This window comes from Aegilops tauschii, chromosome 3 (genome assembly GCF_002575655.3).
Source record: "Aegilops tauschii subsp. strangulata cultivar AL8/78 chromosome 3, Aet v6.0, whole genome shotgun sequence".
NCBI classification, from domain to species: Eukaryota; Viridiplantae; Streptophyta; class Magnoliopsida; order Poales; family Poaceae; genus Aegilops; species Aegilops tauschii.
Window position 1 is genome coordinate 371256665 of NC_053037.3, and position 20257 is coordinate 371276921.

General features: G+C 39.7%; 2 protein-coding genes across 3 annotated transcripts; both read left to right on the plus strand.

Moving 5' to 3' along the window:
- The first annotated feature begins 268 nt into the window (after nt 1–268).
- Nucleotides 269–15423, plus strand: LOC109755058 (uncharacterized). The gene is made up of 27 exons (XM_020313942.4): nt 269–644; nt 1586–1745; nt 2804–2896; nt 3256–3358; nt 3452–3614; nt 4153–4327; nt 5254–5373; nt 5484–6071; nt 6143–6730; nt 6937–7005; nt 7329–7442; nt 7538–7780; nt 8094–8141; nt 8219–8359; nt 9150–9317; nt 9396–9458; nt 9549–9659; nt 9748–9831; nt 9935–9982; nt 10664–10738; nt 11330–11425; nt 11702–11782; nt 11862–11933; nt 12283–12327; nt 13228–13311; nt 13403–13506; nt 14661–15423. The coding sequence occupies exons 1-27, from the start codon at nt 520–522 to the stop codon at nt 14779–14781; spliced, it is 3882 nt and encodes a 1293-aa protein (XP_020169531.1). The 5' UTR covers nt 269–519; the 3' UTR covers nt 14782–15423.
- A 570-nt stretch (nt 15424–15993) lies between these two features.
- LOC109755057 (uncharacterized) lies at nt 15994–19848 on the plus strand. 2 transcript variants are annotated; one of them, XM_073510621.1, is made up of 6 exons: nt 15994–16088; nt 16372–16594; nt 16783–17905; nt 17991–18897; nt 19256–19475; nt 19559–19848. In XM_073510621.1, the coding sequence occupies exons 3-5, from the start codon at nt 16785–16787 to the stop codon at nt 19292–19294; spliced, it is 2067 nt and encodes a 688-aa protein (XP_073366722.1). In that variant the 5' UTR covers nt 15994–16088; nt 16372–16594; nt 16783–16784; the 3' UTR covers nt 19295–19475; nt 19559–19848. The 2 variants fall into 2 exon arrangements, with proteins under 2 accessions (XP_073366722.1, XP_040260061.1); XM_040404127.3 differs by having other exon boundaries at nt 17991–19475.
- The last annotated feature ends 409 nt before the right edge of the window (nt 19849–20257 follow it).

Genomic DNA, 20257 nt, shown 5'->3' on the forward strand with positions numbered 1-20257 from the left:
GTTCTTCGAAGGGAAGGGGCCGCCCTGCTTGGACGATGGGGGTTATCCTTCTCGGGCGCTGGTATGTCGCTTCACTGCAAAAGCTCCATTGCTTTTGAACCGGACGAAAAGGGTGAGCATTCACTTACACGTGGGACCCTTTAAAAAACCTTAAACGTGGGTCCCCCTAAGAAAAACTTACACGTGGGTCCCTGGGAAACCGTAGGCGGGGACCACCCGTCGGCCTCCCCAGCGGCTGAAACGCGGCCCAGCACTACAATAATCGTGCAGCCAAGGAGGCGCTTCCCTTGCCCCCTTCCTACTCGCTCCTCCTCGTATCCCCCGTGGCCCGCTCCTCGCTGCGCTCCTCTCCCCGTCGCGCCTCCTTCTCTGCGGCCGCCCAAACCCTAGTCCAATCCCATTGCCACCGCCGCCGCCGCCTCCTCATCCGTACCGCAAAGCCGAGACCTAGCCCGCCGCGGCAGCGGCCAGCCCGTAAGGCGCTGCACCAAGCAGCTAGGGTTTTGGCCGCCCCGGGCCATGGAATTCGAGGCGGACGGCGCCCGGTGGCCGGAGCAGCGTGGCGGCGCTGCCGAGGCGCCGCCGCCGCCGCAGGAGCGCGGCGAGGTCCCCTCTCCCCGCTTCGATTCGTCGCGTGCCCTAAGGTGAGCGCCGGGGCCCTATCCCCTTACCTGATATCTGGAATACTCATGCGCGATGGATAGTTTTCTAGGTTCACGTTGGCTATGTTCAGGATTTTGCTTTTTTTAGTTTGGCTGGAGCCCATGCTAGTGAACTTGCTGGGAAAGTTTTTGTAGTATTTACTAGTAGATGCATGCGAGCTTAGCTCTGCTCTCCCAGAGGAGGTAAAGCGTTGCTCTCCGAGAATTTCGTGAGCAAGTTATGATCTTTATTAGCAGGGTTGATGGTCTCTTAATCTCCAGGGAATTATTAGTTCTCATGTTGAAGCCTATAACTGGCAGTAATGCGAACATGAAATACCTCCGTTTGAATTGGCAATAACCTGAGAACATTTATGTGGTTTCACTTTCACATGTATAAGAAACAATATCACAACTCTTTCTTTGACAAAATAATATTATAACAAAATGGAGCAATGAAGGACAATGCTGTTTGCCGTGCCTCTTTGTCAGTAATTATATTGAAGGACAGGACAAGACCCTGGAGTGGTAAATAAAGAGGAAGAATTGAGGGTTGTGGAATATGCACGTAATCAGTCGCTCGTTTGAATAGTCTATAGGGCCTTGATGAGGGTTGTGGAATATGCACATAGTCATTCACTTATCTGAGTAGTCTTTAGGGCCTCGGTGAGATTCTTTTTGTCAAAACAAAGTCGTATTTTAGGAGCATTTGTGTTTAGATGGGTATATTATTTTTATGCCAGTGCATAGAGGTGTTTATTCATTGAATATAGATTATTTGCTGATAGCTTATTTTTCTTGATTCATGGGTTTTCTTGTATGACAAACCTTTCAATTTATGGTTCTCCGGTGGTCAAAAAGAATATATAATGCTTAAGTCTGTCCCCTGATTATTACTTTAAGAATTATTTCAGTGGTACTCATGGAACTATTTCTTCTTACAGATTGCTGACAGAGCTTGACAGTAATGTAACAGAAGATTTGGTTGTGCTGATGCCAAACTTGCTGTCATTTTTGAAACATGACGATCCTGCAGTTGTTAAGCAATCTATAGCTAGTGGGACAAATTTATTTGCTGCTGTATTGGAAGAGATGGCACTTCAGGTCTATTTTGTAAAACAGATATTTATCAATGAGTAAATAAATACACTGTTGTAACTACTACCTGCTGCGGTGTTGCTGTTGTTTGATGAGGTTATTTTATTTGCTTCTCCTAATTCTGTTGGTCTGCTGGATTGTGTAAACAATTTCCCGAGTGAAAACTACGTCAAAAGAAATACCTGACATAAAATGATTTCCTACAAAGAGGGGTTTACTACCTCCAGTTGCAGTTCATTTTGTTTTTTACACTCAACCATCTTACACAGTCATACCAATAATAAAATGGTAATAAAAGCACTGGATTCCTCTGTTCATATCTCCATGAAAAGAAAATACAGCCTAAACGTTTCCCAGTTAGAAATTTGAAGTAGCCTTTTTTGTGTATATCTGTTATTGCCCAGTTGAATCCTTAGCAAATAGTTCATTCCTGTAGTATCCATGATCATATTCATTCACTGACTGGAACCATAAGAATTTTTAGCAGTAAGAAATATATTTTGTTTTCATGAAATCTGATTCTATAAGCTGAAAGAAACTTCTAGAAAAATGAAACCCATTAGATAAGTTACATATTAAACATACATTTTGTACCGAAGTATTAAAAATTATTCTTCAACCTAATGGTATTTTGTGCAAACACTAGAGCTTCATCTAATCAAGAACAAAACAGATATGTAAAAAAAAGAACAAAACAAAGCTTCTTCCATCAGTCATAAACTAGTTTAACTACTGCATCATATAATGGTCTTAGGTTTGGTTTGATATGTATTTGTGTCGACTAATTTACGAATCATGACTTTACCGTTAACACAGGTCAAGGAGGAAATTTACCTATAGGTGGACTAGATAAAAGAAAACTCATGACTTCTTTTCCTAATTTTTAGTTTGTTTTGAGGATACAAATGTTTGTTTGGATTGTATGTTGCTGAAGTCTCCAAAAGTTTCCTGTCTGCATCTCTTTTGTTACTTATTGATCCTTACATGTTCTTTACTTGGTAAGGATAGCTTAATTCTTCTCCTTAATCTTAGCACTCACTTTGTCACTTGAATGCTAAATCTAGGTTAACGAGTGTGGAAGAGTTGATGCTTGGCTTGAAGAGATGTGGGCTTGGATGAACCAGTTCAAGGATGCAGTATGTGTTATGATGCGTGAGGTTAGTTTAATAATAGTTATTGCTGATGTAGCCTTATGAAATTTCAATAATGTCATGAAAAACTGTTGCTGTTGTGTTATCATATTTGCGATCAGTATTCAGCACATCATGGTTTTAGCAGTAAATCATGTGTATCATATCCATGTTGACATGTAGCTGGCCTTTATTGTACTGTCCTGATCTTTTAGCTTAAATCCTTGGAAGGGATTTTGTGGAGAGCTTTGACTGTATGTCTATGTTACGCCGCGCTACAGTGCTTATGAGAATATCGTAAATATAATGACAGCTATCGCTGTAATTTCTGCATTTCTAGTCAACTTACTGGCTAATACTATTATTTCTCTGACATGTAACAACAGCCTGTTCCTATTGCATCTAAACTACTCGCTGTAAAGTTCATTGAAACATGGATCTTGTGCCTCACACCTCAATCCAACAGTGACCGAATGCAGCCAATCGAAGGTATCATTTACCCGATTCTCGATCACAATTAGACGGGCCATATTACCGAATGTTCTTTCAAACTAACCAATCACATATTCACTCTACAAACAGGAAAGAATCGTAGGTTTGATGCTTCACGATTAGCTAAATTTCACCCTAGACTTGATCCCGTTGTTCTGGAAGCTGATGCAAACAGGACTTTCATCATCCTTGTGGATATTGTGCAATCAGCTTATGCTCATAGAGGATCCTTCCTAGTTGGCACCATTAATTCGTAAGTATTTCTACCAGCTGTATGGCTTAAATGAAGTGGAAGCTGTTCATTTCACTCCATTTCCAGCTTTCTTTCTTTACACTACTCCCTTGATATGTTTGGACCACATATTTTTCCTGAATTCTGAATTTGCATGTAATATTATCATAACTGATGTAGCCGTTTTAGTGTTGTCCTACTCTTTTCACCCCAAATTCCCATGATGAAGATCTATATATGAAGAAGTTGTTCATCTCACCTCCATCACCAGCCTGCCCTCTTTTCACCAGTTCCCTCCATGGATAAATATTTGATGGTATCTGCTAAGTTGTTTGTTAATTGGTTTATTTAATTCATGCAATCAATTTCTCATATGGTTTCCGACCTACCCACATGTTTATCCTATTTTGCTGAATTTGTAAGTGATTTGTCATAATTCTAAGGCTAGCCACTTTACTCATGTCGTACTCTTTCCACTCCATGTTCCCACTGTATATGTGCTTTGTGATATAAACATATTTGTTATTATCAGAAATATAAGTTCTTGGTTACATGTCAGTCTTGCAGCTATTGGAAAGAGTAGGCCGGTTTACTATGACCGTGCCCTTTCAGTGTTGTTTGGGTTTGACCCTAATTTGGAGACTTCAAAAGGAGCTCATTCAGGAAGCCTGAAATATTCCCTGAAAACAGCTTTTTTAGGGTTCCTACGTAGTCCTTGCCAGGCAATGCTTGAGGTGAGCTCACCTTATTTAGCAATGTCTTCTTCTACCATTTTATTAAGTTTCAAGTACAAAAATACTTATGTCGGTGATGCATTTTATTTTGTTCTTTCCGACTGCCCATGTTACAGTTTTTACTTGTAGATCTAGTTGAGGTAGTGTTGTTAAACTATTCAGTTGAACAAACACATTTCATATCAAAAGTCATCTGATTCAGCTAAACGAATGTACAACTGTTATGGTTGATTATTAGAAAAATCTTGCTTTAATTGCACATTCCATCTCATGATGTTGTCATGCATGAAGGTCACACTTGACATGTTCAGTCAATGTATTTTTGTTTTTAAACTTTTTGAGCTGTATCTGCTCTTATTTGTGAAATGGGTAGTTGTTGCTTCATGTCTATGGAGCTTGTGCTTGTCATATGGATAGCTACAGTGCTGATTGTTTTTTCTTTGGTTCTAGAACAGTGACAAATTTGGCTATGAAAACTTGAAAGTTCATTGCTTCAGGTCTATTTACATGATTACGTCCTATTTTTCTTGATGGATCATTGCCGAGTTCCTACTCGTAAAAAACAATGATAATGCTCTCATGGCTCACGTGTGCGTTAGAGAAGTTTGGTTATCACTTCATTGATTTTTTAATATGCACACCTATGTAGCTTGTCACTTCTTCGCTGTATCTGTTTATAGGATGCACTAGATTTTATTCGCTCTCTTCTGGGATGTGCCTTAATTTATTTGGAGCGTTCATACAATATTTTGCCACTGTTTTCTTTGATTACTTCTCATATTTGTGTAGAATTTGTACATATATGTTTACCCTATATTGTTTCCTTAATATTTTTGCTGAACTTAATTCCTTTATTATCCTGAAATTGGTTTTTGATTGTTTTATGCTACTTCTCAAGTTAACCATAGCCATTTTTCTCTGGACAGTCCAAGGAAGTTCTAGTAAGGCGCCTTCGAGCTCTGAGCCCAGGTGAAGCAACAGAACAGATTATTAGGCAGGCAGAGAAGATGTCTAGAAATATAGAGCGCGCTTGTCGTACTAACAAGGTATATGTGTGAACGATTATGTGGTTGGTCTTGATGGATTTGGCATGTCTAATTTTAAAGTTTATTATAGGCTTTTTGCGATGAGTTTTACTGTGTTCTCATATTAATAGGACGAGCATCCAACATGGGAGATGTCGTATGGCGATGTGAATCGAAAGAATTCTGCAGGCAGATCAAGTGACACTCTTGCTATGGCCGAGGGCATGGCTAAGAGAGCAAGATTTGATAGCTCTGCAGCTTCGAATCCCCCAGTTCAGGGAATACCTGATTATTCTGAGATGCAGATTGAAAATGATGCCGTTATGGGTCATTCCTCTGACCCATCTCTCTTGAGTACTGGTGTATCTCCTGTTGAGAAGATGATTGAAATGATAGGTGCTTTACTTGCTGAAGGGGAAAGAGGAGCTGAATCCCTTGGTATTCTCATCTCATCAGTAGAGTCAGACGTCATGGCTGACATTGTAATTGAAACAATGAAGCATCTACCTGAAGCACCATTTCCATTAGCTAGAAATAAGAGTGTCCCTCAACCAAATTTGCAATCCCCCTCCAATCCCTCGACAGAGAACTTACCAGGCAATCTGCACTCTTTGCCCTTCACGGCACAATCAGTACCATCGGCAGATGGAGCAGGCATTTCACCACCTGAGGTCCTTGTCATGCCTGGTGTTTCTGATTCAAAGCGTGACCCAAGAAGAGTACGATCTATCTTTACTTCAAATTTTATGAAGTCACAGAAGTTCCTATTGTGAAAATATATGTGTTGCAGGATCCTCGCCGCCTTGATCCACGGCGAACAGTTGCACCTGCTGCTACTAGTCCCATGCAGATGACGGTGGAAATTACCAGTGTGCATCAGACAAATTCTTTGTCAAATACACTTTCTCCTCTTCATGGGAAGATTGAAAAGTGTGCAGATTATTCAGCGGACCCACCAAAAAATGAAGATGAGGAGCATCCATCTTCGAAGCCTCATCAGCCAATGGATGAAGAGAGATCTGAGTTTTTGGATGATTCCACAGAACCAGAGACAAAATTTGAAGTGTACCCACCGGTGGAAGCCGGATTTCCTTCTTCTGATGTCAATGAAGAGATGAGCAATCCCTTGACACCAGAAGCTATTTCAAACAACGGATCTGATAGTACGGATTTGGAGGTCGGTCCCTTTTCACCAGTCTCCAAGACATCCACACCAGAGGATACTAATCATGAGTTGCCACTTCTTCCATCTCATTTGGAATTAAGTGACAGTGAGAAAATCTCACTGCACAAATTAGCTATTGGGCGGATAATTGATGATTACAAGAAAAATAGCATCAATTCAAGATTTTCCTTGCTCGCTCATTTGGTTGCTCAGGTATTCATTTGGTGTTATAATATCTGTAGCCCTATTTATTTGTTTTGTTCCTGAACTCCTTTTCTGTAGACCAAATGCATAACACTTCCAGTTTGTAGTTTACTTTGCTAGAGTTCTTCGAAATTACCGGTGTTAATATCGATAATTTATATGCTCGTTCTGCCACAAGTAATATTTTCTGATTTTCATCATCTGTAACTGGACAGAGTACTGCTGATGATAATATTATGGATTTGATTCAGACGCACATTATCTTGCATAATCATGATCAAAAGGTACTTTATCGTGGTGCTCTATATCTTTATTTATTCTGTGTTGCCTTCAGCTTGCATACAGTTGTGCCCACCTGTCCTGAGCTTGTGGTACTTCAAGTATGCTTCTGGTTGTGATTATGCTGGTAAATCAAGGTTTTACACAATATAAACTGACCTTGAACACATTGTGCTGTGTTTGAGCTGGTTTGGCTTGTGTATTTTCTACTTATAATTCCCATTTCTCAAACAGAACACGAGTCATCAACTCATCATGATCTATCACACTGCATATCAAGTTGTATTTTTCACACGATTCTCACTTTTGTAGCATGTATTTCTCCTAGGGGCATGAACTGGCTATGCATGTGTTGTATCAGCTGCAGTGTGTCAATGTTGCTGATGCTCCAGAAAGTTCTATATCTACTTCTGAACATTACGAGAAGTTCTTTATATCACTTGTAAGTTAGCACATGCTATTCAGACATCTGTTCATTGTCTTCCAGCTAAAAGGTGAACTTACATGCCATTTTTTTTCCATTTGTTTTGTACCCAGGCAAAGTTGTTGATTGACGTGCTACCTGCTTCAGATAAATCTTTCAGTAAACTTCTATGTGATGCCCCATGTTTGCCTGAGTCTCTGTTTAGATTCCTTGAGGGTCTTTGCATGTCACAAGGCAACAACCAACAAACAAAGGACAGTGAGGGTGACCGTGTCACTCAAGGCCTGGGAACAGTATGGAGTCTTATTTTAGGGCGGCCTCCATTGCGGCAAGCTTGCTTGGATATTGTTCTGAAGGTTTGTAATGTTCCCTTTTCAACTGGTATGACTGGCATTTACAAATTTGCAATTTCCCCGAGGCTGCTTCTGTTATTCGTGGCCTGCATTCTGGTGTCGAGTTCACTAAATTATTTGACCATCAACTCTGTTATAACCCCATGTATTCTAAGATCAAACACTCAATATTTCATGATTGTAATTACTATCTTAGGATAACTTTGATTTATGACACTACAAATCTGAGTTCACAACAATGACATGTTTTTATGCTGCTGGTGTCACATTATTTACCATCTCAAACCGTGCCTCACTTATTGTGATGAATTTGCAGTGTGCTATTCACTCTCAAGATGAAGTCAGAGGAAAGGCGGTTAGATTGGTAGGCAGCAGCATCCATTAACTGTTTTTTTAATATAATACTGCGCTCCATAATGCTGATACATTTATATTTCTTAGGTTGCGAAAAAGCTCTATGATCTAACATATGCATCAGAAAAAGTTGAGCAGTTTGCCACAGACAGTCTTCTGGCGATTGCTAATAAGCATGGTGTGTCGACAGATGTTAACTTCACAACCTCAAAAGAATCTACATCTGAGGTAATTCTTGATGATTGGGATCCTTGTTATGGTAAGCATTGAGTAGTCTAGCATGCACTCATCTTCTCCCATAGGAATGGAAAATAGATACTGATTATCCGACTTGCTTGATTACCGAATTCAATAGCAAGAAATACGGGTTAGGGTTTTTATCCATTTAGCTTCTTCTGTCAGAACAGCGGTTCCTTTATATGCATGAAGGTCACGGGCATCACCCACCTTATCATTGCCTAATTGGCTAAGTGCTCCAGTGGAAATACGAGACTGAATATGGATATGCCTTAGACTTTCCCGTCCAAAATGCTGTATTAGCTGCATTTGAAGTCTAATAATTTGATAAAACAACATGAATTATTTTGTTGTGGTATGCCTAACTGGTTGAACACTGTTTTGTTATAAGTGCATTGCCTACCTTTCCCCATCAGCTTGAGCTTTTGGGTGAATTGGCTGGTGCATGCAATTCTACATGGTATTAGAGACAATAGGTCTAGAGTAAGACCGGCTGGCGCAGTTTGGATAAAAAAATAAATTGCAGTCCACTTTCGGTCCATGTTTAGGCCTGAGGTAGCCAAACGTGAGGTGGAGTGTTGAAGTATAAGTGCATTGCTCATCATTCCTAATCGGCTCGAGCTTTTGGGTTAGCATATGGCTTCTCAGTTCTCCCCCTCCCCCTCCCCCCCCCCCCCCCCCCCCCCCTTCATCTTCTCCAGAGAGTGATACAATGTTTTATATGCTCTATGTACTGTAATTCGGCTGAATGTTTGAGTACTATATGATTTTTATGCAACAGGTTGAAGTAAGCAACCAGGAAGCTTCAGTTAGTGGTTCCCAGATTTCGGATGCTGGACCTTCTGCAAGTGGATCTACTAAGACCTCTCTGATTTCACCTAAACAATCAGCAATATCGGTATCCGAGGCCAAACGCCACACTTCATTATTTTTTGCACTTTGCACAAAGGTATCCTCATGAGCATACCATTTTGTCTCTTGTATATTTTGTCTGGAGAGGTACTAAAATATTTTTGCCTTGTTCCAGAGACCTACTCTTCTTCGACAGCTGTTCAATGTTTACGGAGGGTCTCCAAAAGTTGTTAAGCAGGTTTTACTTTTACTTGTGTTGTGAAGTTTAAAGTGTGTAAAAATTGACTACTGAATTACTTGCCGCACATTTTGGTACAAAATTGTGCAGTGTATCCATTGGCATATACCTACTCTTGTAAGAAATCTGGGATCCTCATGTCCTGAGATGCTGGACATTATTCATAGTCCACCTGAAGGCAGTGAGGAACTTGTTACTATGGTATTACAATTTATCTCTGACTTCTCTTTGTACATTATTGTGAAACATTGAAGTTGATTATGTGTTTTGCTTCATTCTATTCTCAAAGATACTGCAAACACTGACAGAAGAATCAAATCCTTCAGCCAACCTGGTCGTGGCTGTTAAACATCTATATGAGACCAAGCTGAAGGTTTGTATACCTTTTGCTTACATTGCATACTGCCTCCAAAATGATGGTTTGTGCCCTTTTATTCGAGCAGCACATCTGCTGAATTTTGTATTTTTCTCTGCAGGATGCGTCTATTCTCATTCCATTGCTATCCTCATTTCCGAAGGAAGAGGTATTGGTTTCTGTTTTTTTATATGTATTATGATGTCTACATCTTTACTATAGCTCAGAAGCAGAAATGCTGTCACTGACATGCTAATGTTTGTAAGAGCTTGTGCGCTCTGCACAATCTGGACCAATCATTGCATCGGCAAAGCAGCAACTTGATTGGGACACGTTATATAATTAACAAGACGGAATTTGGGTATTTAGAGGCTAATAGTGTAAGGATTTCATAATCTAAAATCAGCAGACACAAGCACACTCCAGGCATAACAGTAATTTTTGAAAAAAAAGATGCAATGATTGTTCTCTGAGGTCACAATGGTTCATATGTATGCAGTTTTTGAACTTCACGCAGACTCATAATTCAGGCCAACTTTGACCACTTAGTCTATTTTATTTTAATACTTGGAATATCTTTAAAAAGTGTGATTTTTTTGGAGTTACATGTGTTTCGAGAATGAAACATTATTTTGCAGCTGGTAATAAATGCATGTTATAAAGTCATTTGAAAAATTCTCAGAGGATGCCATGTAGGGTGGTCCTTTTTTTATGAGTATAGTTTATTATCCACATGTTTTTTTGTATCATTTTTCACACTTTATGGTTCATGATCATGGATTTCATTTATTCTTTAAAATCTTTATTTAGTAGCATATTTATTTATTGTCTTGTTTCTTTGTGGTCTCAGGTGCTGCCTATATTTCCGAGACTAGTTGATCTCTCACCTGACAGGTTCCAAGACGCACTTGCTCGGATATTGCAGGTTGTTTTATCTTGCTTATTAGCAACTCCATTAGTGGGTATTGCATTTATATATGATGGCATTTCATAAAAGTTGGTTTGATAGAGTACCTCTATTGGAATATGTTGAGACCAACATAGCTGCCACCAGTCACAATTGATCTTGGAATCACGGTAATTAAAATTTGTCATATGAAATGCCTGCATACATTCTTGCCTCTTTATTTCATAAAATTTTAAGTTACTTTACCCACAAGCAAGAAAAAGCACAAAGCAAGCAAATAAAAATGCACAAGTTATATAAAGTCAATGTTTGAATAGATTAGTGCATTATACACAGTGCTGATCTTCGTCAGCATATATGTCCTATTCATTCTGGGAGCATGTTATTGATTTTGTTGAATTTGCTATATGTTTCTGTGATAGCTTCTGCGAAACAGTTTCTTTTTAGCTAATGCAACCTTTCTGTTGTTTTGTATGATTTTGTATTTTTATTTACAATGGAACAGCCCATGTATGTGATTTGTTATTAAAGGGGCACCCTTTTAAACGATTTTAGTGAGATATGTGTTGTTTTCTCAACCTTTGAGTTGACTAGCTCTGCTTTCGACAGGGATCTGCTCATACTGGGCCAGCGTTAACCCCTGCTGAAGTTCTGATTGCAATTCATGATATTAATCCAGAAAAGGACAAAGTTCCTCTAAAGAAGGTAATTTTGTTTCCTATTGTTTCTTTTAATGCTGCCTTGTTATATTCAACATCTCTTGAGCATATTCTCAGCATGTACAGATAGACGAAGCTTTTTGAATACCTTGTTCATTTTCTGACTTTCCATAATCAATTCAATTCTCGAGTTATATCGGACACATGTGAATGCCTAGATTTTGTATTCAAACACATACACATGCATTTGTGACGTGTGATGTTAGTTTATTTGTTGTCCTGCAGTTTAATCGATCACTGATGGAAATGAACATATTTTCAGGTCATAGATGCTTGTACTGCTTGCTTTGAGCAGCGCACGGTATTTACTCAGCAAGTTCTAGAAAAGGCACTAAATAAATTGGTACTTACATTACCACTGTTATCATGTGCAATACTTTCATGTATATTCCTTTTGCTTAGTTGTTCACCCTGTCATGCAGGTCGACAATGTACCGATTCCTCTTCTTTTTATGAGAACAGTTATTCAAGCACTCGATGCTTTCCCAGCTTTGGTATGTTGATGCTTTGATAATTTATTTAGGTGCAGTGAATAATACCTGATTCTAACTGGTAGAAATTAGAACTTTTACTTGCCTATACCACTTTATATCGTGACTTCTAAATCTTTGCAGTCTTTAGTATAAACCGCGTACTTGCTTAGTTAGTGTATATATATTTGCAGCTTACTTTTCCCTTATGTTGCGTGCAATGATTTGATTATAATTTTATGCCACAGAATAGAAACAATTCTTTCTTGCCAGTACACTTTCCATCTTTGTAATGGACTTCTTTAGGTCAAGACAATATCGAAGTTTGGATAATATTGTTTTTCAGTGATTTGATCATGCTTTATTTCATCAGGTTGATTTTGTCATGGGGATACTTTCCAGGCTTGTCAATAAGCAGGTTTGTGAATTTCTTGAGTTTCACTGTGTTTGACTCTACTTGCCTGTTCATTGATTGACCATATGGGACCCCTGTTGAATCATGATAATATTTGCTTCAATAGTCAGATAGTTAATTGTAACAGAATATGATTATCTTGTACTTGCTCCATCCCAAAATAAGTGACTCAACTTTGTACTAACTTTAGGTTTTATTTGCTTCAATAGTCAGATAGTACAAAGTTAGTACAAAGTTGAGTCACTTATTTTGGGATGGAGGGAGTATGAACAAGCTAGCCGGGTGTTCTAACCTAAGGTTTTATTTGGCCTTTTCTTGGTTCAATATTCTGTATAGCAACAAAAAAAAACATTTTCGGACGTGTGACAACACTGAAACATGGAAATGATATATGTAGGTTTGTCTCGAAAAATCCTTTCACAATTTTTATCATTAACAGAAAAGTGCAAATTGCAGCCCTCAATAAACAGAAAGGTGCAAATTGCAGCCCTCAACTCTTACATGAGTCTAATTTTCAAACTGGAACTTTAAAACCGCCAGCACCTTTAATTCCATGATTTTGATAGTTCAAGGTTTCAACCAAGACGTTTTTGGGGATCATGATTGTGACTCGCGGGTTGAAAAGTGTGCCTTCCCTTACAAAACATATCACAATAGTAACTAGTGGTCAAAGTTGCGCTTTAGAGTCTGTTTAGATGTTACAAAAGATAACCATCTGTGACTGATGTACAGCAATTTTGTTGTATTCAACAGATTAATGATCTCTAGAACATGCTCATGTTAAACAATTTGAATGTTTATCTTGTTTATTTTGCTAAGAAATTGTGAGATGAAAGTTTGTTAATCAGTTTTTAACCTTTTAGTTATATTTCTTAAGCTTGAGTTTTTTCTCTCTTGCTGCAGATCTGGAAAATGCCAAAGCTGTGGGTTGGGTTCTTAAAATTGGCATACCAGACTCAACCACGCTCTTTCGATGTTTTATTACAGGTATTAGTATTTCTTTATTGTGTTACTGAATATATTCCTGGATATATGTTCTTGTATTTTTACTGATATGACATCACGATGCTACATGTAGTTACCTCCACCACAGCTTGAAGTTGCATTGAATAAGTACCCGAATCTTCGACCACATCTTTCTTCCTTTGTTAATCGGCAGAACTTGCACAACAAGTTGCCCAGGTACTTCCTGTTGACCTTAACAGCTCACTCGAATGCTGTGGAACTCTTGTTAGCTTGGGCACAAAATAACTAATCTTGCATTTAGGTGCATTAAAGGCTGATTTTCTAAAAGTAGTAGCTATTATGTAACAACTTATCACTGTTGTATTAAATTGCTGCACTGGCAAACATTTGGGTTGCTGCTAATAGTTACTTAGGGCTTCTAAATAGTGTAGCTAATGAGCCTGGTCTGGTTTTACTTATATTGCTGTGGCACTGCTTGGGCTCGGTACTTCAATGGTGCTTTGTGTGGAATTTGTAGCCTTGGTAAAGTTGAGTTATATTCTGGGCCTCCTCAAGTAAATCTCCTGGCTATTCTTTTTGGAGTTTGTGATGTATTATTGTTAATTTGTTATGCTATGGAGTTTTTATGTGGCTCAAGCACCAAGTTAACAGCGCGTTGCCTAGGTGTCCCGATTCGATAAGGCGCTTGGCTGTGGTTGCAGTGGGTCTGCCGAAGCTTGCTAGCATATGGTTTCTCGCTGTGTCATGTATGACGTTGCAGGAGACCGGGCGGATGCTAGGATGTCTTGCAAAGGTGTATTAAAGATGCATTGCCAAAGCAGATGGCGAGAGGGGGAGACCAGGGGGGCATAGAATCTCTTCCATCTAATGTTGGTTGCCCTGGCCTCCCTCAGCCTCCATCCTTCCGAAGCATCTGATTTAGATCTGAACACAACCCTCTTTGTAGCCATTAAGCCATCTACTCAACTCGCAATCATGGGTTTCATTGTTTCTTTGATGCCTGTCTCATGGTCATCTCTCCAGCAATTTCTTGCCCCTACACTACTCCCGAATCTCGAACTACCCCTTTGTCAGTGTGGCAGTGGAGAGACCTTTATTGCTCAATAGTACAGTTGCAGTGACCTGTATAGTTTTTACATCCATCGTCCTATTGTGGAGTTCTAAACCAAGAAAGAGTAATCACCTTTCTTTGGAGTGTGCCATGTTGGTTCTGTCTAAGTTGCTTAAGAGTTTTATGCCCCTCAGTTGCATTAGGCTCATGTCAGAATATTGTCAAAATAGATGATGTTTCCCAAAACTCCCAAAATATACGTGGACATTCAGTTTCTGTAATTTCTAACGTGTCTTGTTTGATGATTTCTACATGGCAGACATACTTTGAATATTTTGGGCTTCGTTAACGAACCACAGCAGGCACCAATGCCATTTGCGCCCGCTGCATTACAAACAGCAGACGCGACTTCCTCTCTTCCTGGTGCAAACATAATGTGAAATCTGATGATGGAAGTCGTAGCACCGATCAGGTGCAATAATGCCTTGTTCATCACAGGTGGACATTCAGAGATATATGGGCGTGGAATGACACAAATGAGGACGGCGGTGCCCTTTGATGCGTTTGCAGTTAATGCCTCTCAGCAACTCAACAATCTATCGTGGTTACTGATTAAAGGGTGGTCTGGATCAAATGTGGTTGATTAGAGGGTGGTCTATTGTGTTTGTGCTGGAGCTATTGCTTCTCCGAACACCGGTCACTCCCAAGTTGTATAGTAGCTGTATCCTTGTGGTAAAAAGTAGTACCACTTGCAGGCTGAGGCTTATGTGGCGACCAAACGGCAGAGCTAGTGATTTACAAATGGCCAAGCGATACTATTTGATCGGCATGTCTTACTCCAATGAGGACACTGGGTTACTTGCAGCAGCATTCTTTTTGCAAGGAGCCCGCAATTGACTGACTGACGCTAACCATTGCTGCAGTCCTAACAGTTTGTCTGTGTGTTGTAATATTGTATATTAAATTAATTGATTTAGTTAGCAAGAATATTTACTCTGTCATATTTAATCAAGGCTTTTGTCAGAGTGAACGTGTTCTTTTGTTGTTGTTGAGGGAATGCAATCATGGTGGTTTATATTTTATGTGGAAATAGTTGTAGTACAAAATTTGCTAGTACATCCACCGAAATTCCCGTCACCATATTGGCCTACCTAGGGCCATACTGAAAACTAACTGAATTAAGATGTGACATGAAGAATTGCCACCATTCTTCATCACTTCTATGACCTCCATGCAGTCCGCTTTAATTGTCGAGTTGTTGCAGCCCATATCATTTTCCAAGATGAGGCCGTCTCTCGAGTCCTCAACAAAAGAAATATCATGAAAGGCTGGTGCTAGGAAGTCGCCACCTGGGTCCTGAGCCTTTTCCCGGATCAAAAGTTGCATCCACATTCTGTTTTATGAACCCTGTGTCTTAGTGCCCGATTGCTCCCTTTCTTCCTTAATCTTGAAAAGTTCTTTGCTAGAGTGGAAATGGCCTGCAGCGAACGTGTGGGTTCATCAATATTTTCTCCATGTGTGAGTGTGATGCTTCGTCGCTCCCACCAAGTATACCACACGACCACAGATCCTCCATCCCTCTCCTGCATGCACAAGTCATTCACCATACCTCAAAGGCCTAGGATACACAAGATCTCACACACCCTCGGGCATAAGAAGAAAGCATGGCGTATCCTCTCACAATCAGTTGTGCACAGAAGACATCGAGAGGTTGATTTTATGACGGTTGGCCAAGACTCCACAGAAGGTAAGCACCATGTAAAGATTTCCAATAGTAAATTTTAATTTTTGTTGGCGCGCGTAACTTCCTAAGGGTCGACCAGATAGGACTAGTACTTGAGCCTTCATTGGAGTTTGTCCTGCTAAACTTACGTACGTGTTGGTCATCCCACTCTGTGTGATACGTAGTAATCTGGGAAAGTTTGAGCTTATTTGGACAAATTGATTTGGAGATGATCATATTTTTTCTTCAGAGTAGCGTTTAGTTTTCTTGGCGTAAACTTTGAGCCCACCCTTCATTTTCTTTCTAGATTCGCCGCTGAACGACGGTGCTGATCCCCAACGGCTGCTCATCCCCTCCCCAACACCGCGCCCGGTGGCATCCTCGTCTGATCCGGCGGCAACGGCGAGGCGGTGGATCTGGGGGCTTGGTCGGCCTCTTGCTCGCCGACGACCAGCATCTGGTCAACGTGTCCAGGCTCCGGCGTAGTCCGGCCGGTGCCGCCGCCGCTGCTCTGCTGTGAAAGTATGAAGGTTGATTCACTTGATTCAATTTCAGTTTTTCAGATTTTTGGACTTAGGTAGCTGCCTAACTATATACTGTAGTAAATTGTTTAGCTACCAATTGATTACTGATTCATAGTAGATGTACAGTGGCTGTTGGTGGTGGTTGTTAACATCCTAAAATTAATCCATGTATCCATCTTTATTCTTGTTTGTAGAAATGAAGAGAAAGAGGACTTTGCACAGTTGGTTTGCAAGCAATTCAAACGCATCCCCCGTTGTTCCTGAACCCAATACTCCCCCAATTGATGTTGTTGTTCAACCAGCCCCAGTTGAGAACTTAATTCACCCAACTCCAACAAATGAGAGCACTAATCCCTCTACCGATATCGATGAGAGCACTATCCCCCCTACAACAAATGAGAGTATTGATCCCCCAGCCGATGAGACCACTACCCCTCGCACAAATGAGAGTACCAATCCCCCAACTAATGAGAGCACAAACCAACCACCAAGGCATCATATACTAGAATTCCATCCGAGTCAGATTTTTGGTGATCCGGCTGATCGAATACCAATAGAAGATTATGTCCCTGAAATTCAAAGTGAAGTGAGAAGAGCTTATTTGTTGAAAGGAAGAAACAAAGCTAGCGGGCACAAATTTGAAGTGGGATTGGAAGGTAAAATTTGGAGATCTTTTCAACCCCAATGGCTAGATAGGTTCGATTGGTTGGAATATAGTGAGAAAAAGGAGGCTGCCTTTTGTTTCCCTTGTTTTCTTTTCAAGAATCCATCACAGGCCACTAGATTTGGCAATGATGTATTTACAATAGGTGGATACAAACGTTGGAAAACAGCTTTGGCAAATTTTCAGAAACATGTTGGTGGTCCATCTAGTTACCACAACATCGCTAAGGGCTTGAGTGATGATTTCAACAATCAAAGGGCCAATGTGGGTACCAAACTCCGAGTTTACAATAAAGAGGCTGAAATAAAATATAAAATCCGCTTGACTGCATCATTGGATTGTGCAAGGTATCTCATAGCTCAAGGGGAAGCTTTTCGTGGACATGATGAGTCCTCCAATTCCATCAACAAAGGCAATTTCAGGGAGTTCTTGGATTGGTACAAGGACAAGAATAAAGATGTGAAAGATGCATTTGATAAGGGGCAAGGTAATGCACTAATGATATGTTCAGATATTCAAAAGGACCTTGCTACATGTTGTGCAATGGAGGTAACCAAAGTCATCAAGAATGAGCTTGGAGATAAGAAATTTTCGATACTTGTTGATGAGGCCAGAGATTGCTCAATAAAGGAGCAAATGGCAATGATTTTGAGGTAATGCATACGAATTTGCATAGTCTTTTATTTGTCATTGTTGTTCGTTTCTCTTCTTTTAATTTGTAGCTTTTCAAATGTGCAGATTTTTGGATGACCATGGGGAGCTTCAGGAGAGATTTCTTGCTATTAAGCACATCACAGATTATACATCAGCTGGAATTAAAGAAGCATTGCTTGGTGTGTTAAAGTACCATGGCTTGCCTATTAATAGGATTCGTGGACAGGGTTATGATGGGGCTTCAAATATGAGAGGAGAATTCAATGGTTTGCAAAAGCTAATTCGTGACGAGTGTCCATATGCTTTCTTTGTTCATTGTTTTGCTCATCAGTTGCAATTGGTGGTTGTCACAGTGGCTCAGTGTTGTCCAGTTATTGCTGATTTTTTTAACTATCTTCCCTTGATAGTGACTCAAGTAGGTTCATCTTGCAAAAGAAAAGACACATTGCTTGGAAAGCATCATGACAACTTGATAGAATTGATGGAGAATTGTAAGATATCATCTGGAACTGGTTTACATCAAGAAACTAACCTTGCTAGACCAGGAGCTACTCGTTGGGGCTCACATCTTAGGACCTTGCTTCGTATCTACACAATGTGGAATGCAGTGGTGGATGTGCTAGCAATTGTGGTGGACGATGCCCGAGAACACTCTTCTCAAGGTGGAGCTTCATGTTTGATTGTACAAATGGAATGCTTTCAATTTGTGTTCATCATGCTATTCTTGATAAACTTGTTGAACATCACAAATATGCTATCACAAACTTTGCAAAGGAAGAATCAAGATGTTGTTGAAGCCCTTCGTTTGATCTTGGATGTGAAAGAAGCTTTGCAAAATATGAGGGACAATGGGTATGAGTCATTATGTGACCAAGCAAATAACTTTTGTGAGGAACATGGCATTGAGGTGCCAAATATGGATGATCTTGTTGGAGCAATGGGGCAATCTGTTCGTTCCAAGAATAAGGTGACTCGACATCATTATTTCAAGGTTAGCATATTCAATGTTGCTATTGATGCAACTCTCACTGAGATGAATCATCGATTCAATGAAGCTAACACCGAGTTAGTGGATTGCATGTCTTGTTTTAATCCGGCAAACAACTTCTCAAAGTTTAACATTGACAAGCTTATACGGCTTGCTGAAATTTATGCTGAGGATTTTACACAAGCTGAACGGTTGTTGCTAAGATATGAGCTTCCAACATTCCTTACAAATATTAGGAGAAGTGAGGAATTTAATGCATGTCCAGATGTTTCCACCCTTGCTCGGTTGATGGTTCAAACAACAAAACATAGAACTTTCCAATTGGTATATCGCCTCATCGAGTTGACATTGATTCTTAAAGTGGCAACTTCATCGGTCGAGAGGATATTTTCAGCAATGAAGATCATCAAAACTGATTTGTGCAATAAGATATCAGATGATTGGCTTAATGATTTAATGGTTTGCTATTGTGAGAAAAGGATATTCATAAGTATTCCCGATGATCAAATTATGATACGATTCCAGAAAAAGAAAGATCGAAAAGGACATTTGCCTCATGAGTATAATGTGATTTCTTAGAGGTATGCCTCTGTTTTTCTACTAGTGATGATAGTCACTTGAGGATGCCTTACTATATCACTAACAATTGTGCTCATTTTGATAGATGGCTTGTAGTTTGTCTCTTGGATTTTGGTGTGGAGGTGTTCTGCAACTACTAGTATCAGCTAAGAAGCAACACGCAACACCAATATCATTGTTTTTGTCTTTTTTGTTGCTTCTCTAGTACTTGATCTATGGGTGTGTGAACTGTATGAGACTTTGTCAATCTTGCTACTAGTTTATGGGTGTGAACTATACTTGATCTATGGATCTGGGAAAGTGTGAGCATATTTGGATGATTGGATTATGAGATAAGGGCTATTTTTGCTAAACAGATTCAAGTTTTTCTTGAAACATTGATATTTTTCAAAAAATCTGAAAAAATTCAGTTAAATAGTACATGTTCCCAGTAGTAATCTGGGAAAGTTTGAGCTTATTTTGACGACCGGATTATGAGATAAGGGCTATTTTTGCTAAACAGATTCAAGTTTTTGTTCAAAAATTCAAGTTTTTCAAAAAATCTGAAAAAATCAGTTAAATAGTACATGTTCCCAGTAGTAATCTGGGAAAGTTTGAGCTTATTTGGACAAATTGATTTGGAGATGATCATATTTTTTCTTCAGAGTAGCGTTTAGTTTTCTTGGCGTAAACTTTGAGCCCACCCTTCATTTTCTTTCTAGATTCGCCACTGTGATACGTCGTTCTGACTGAAAAAATTCCGTTCTTGCTGAAATGTCATGAAACGAAATCATCCATCATCCCC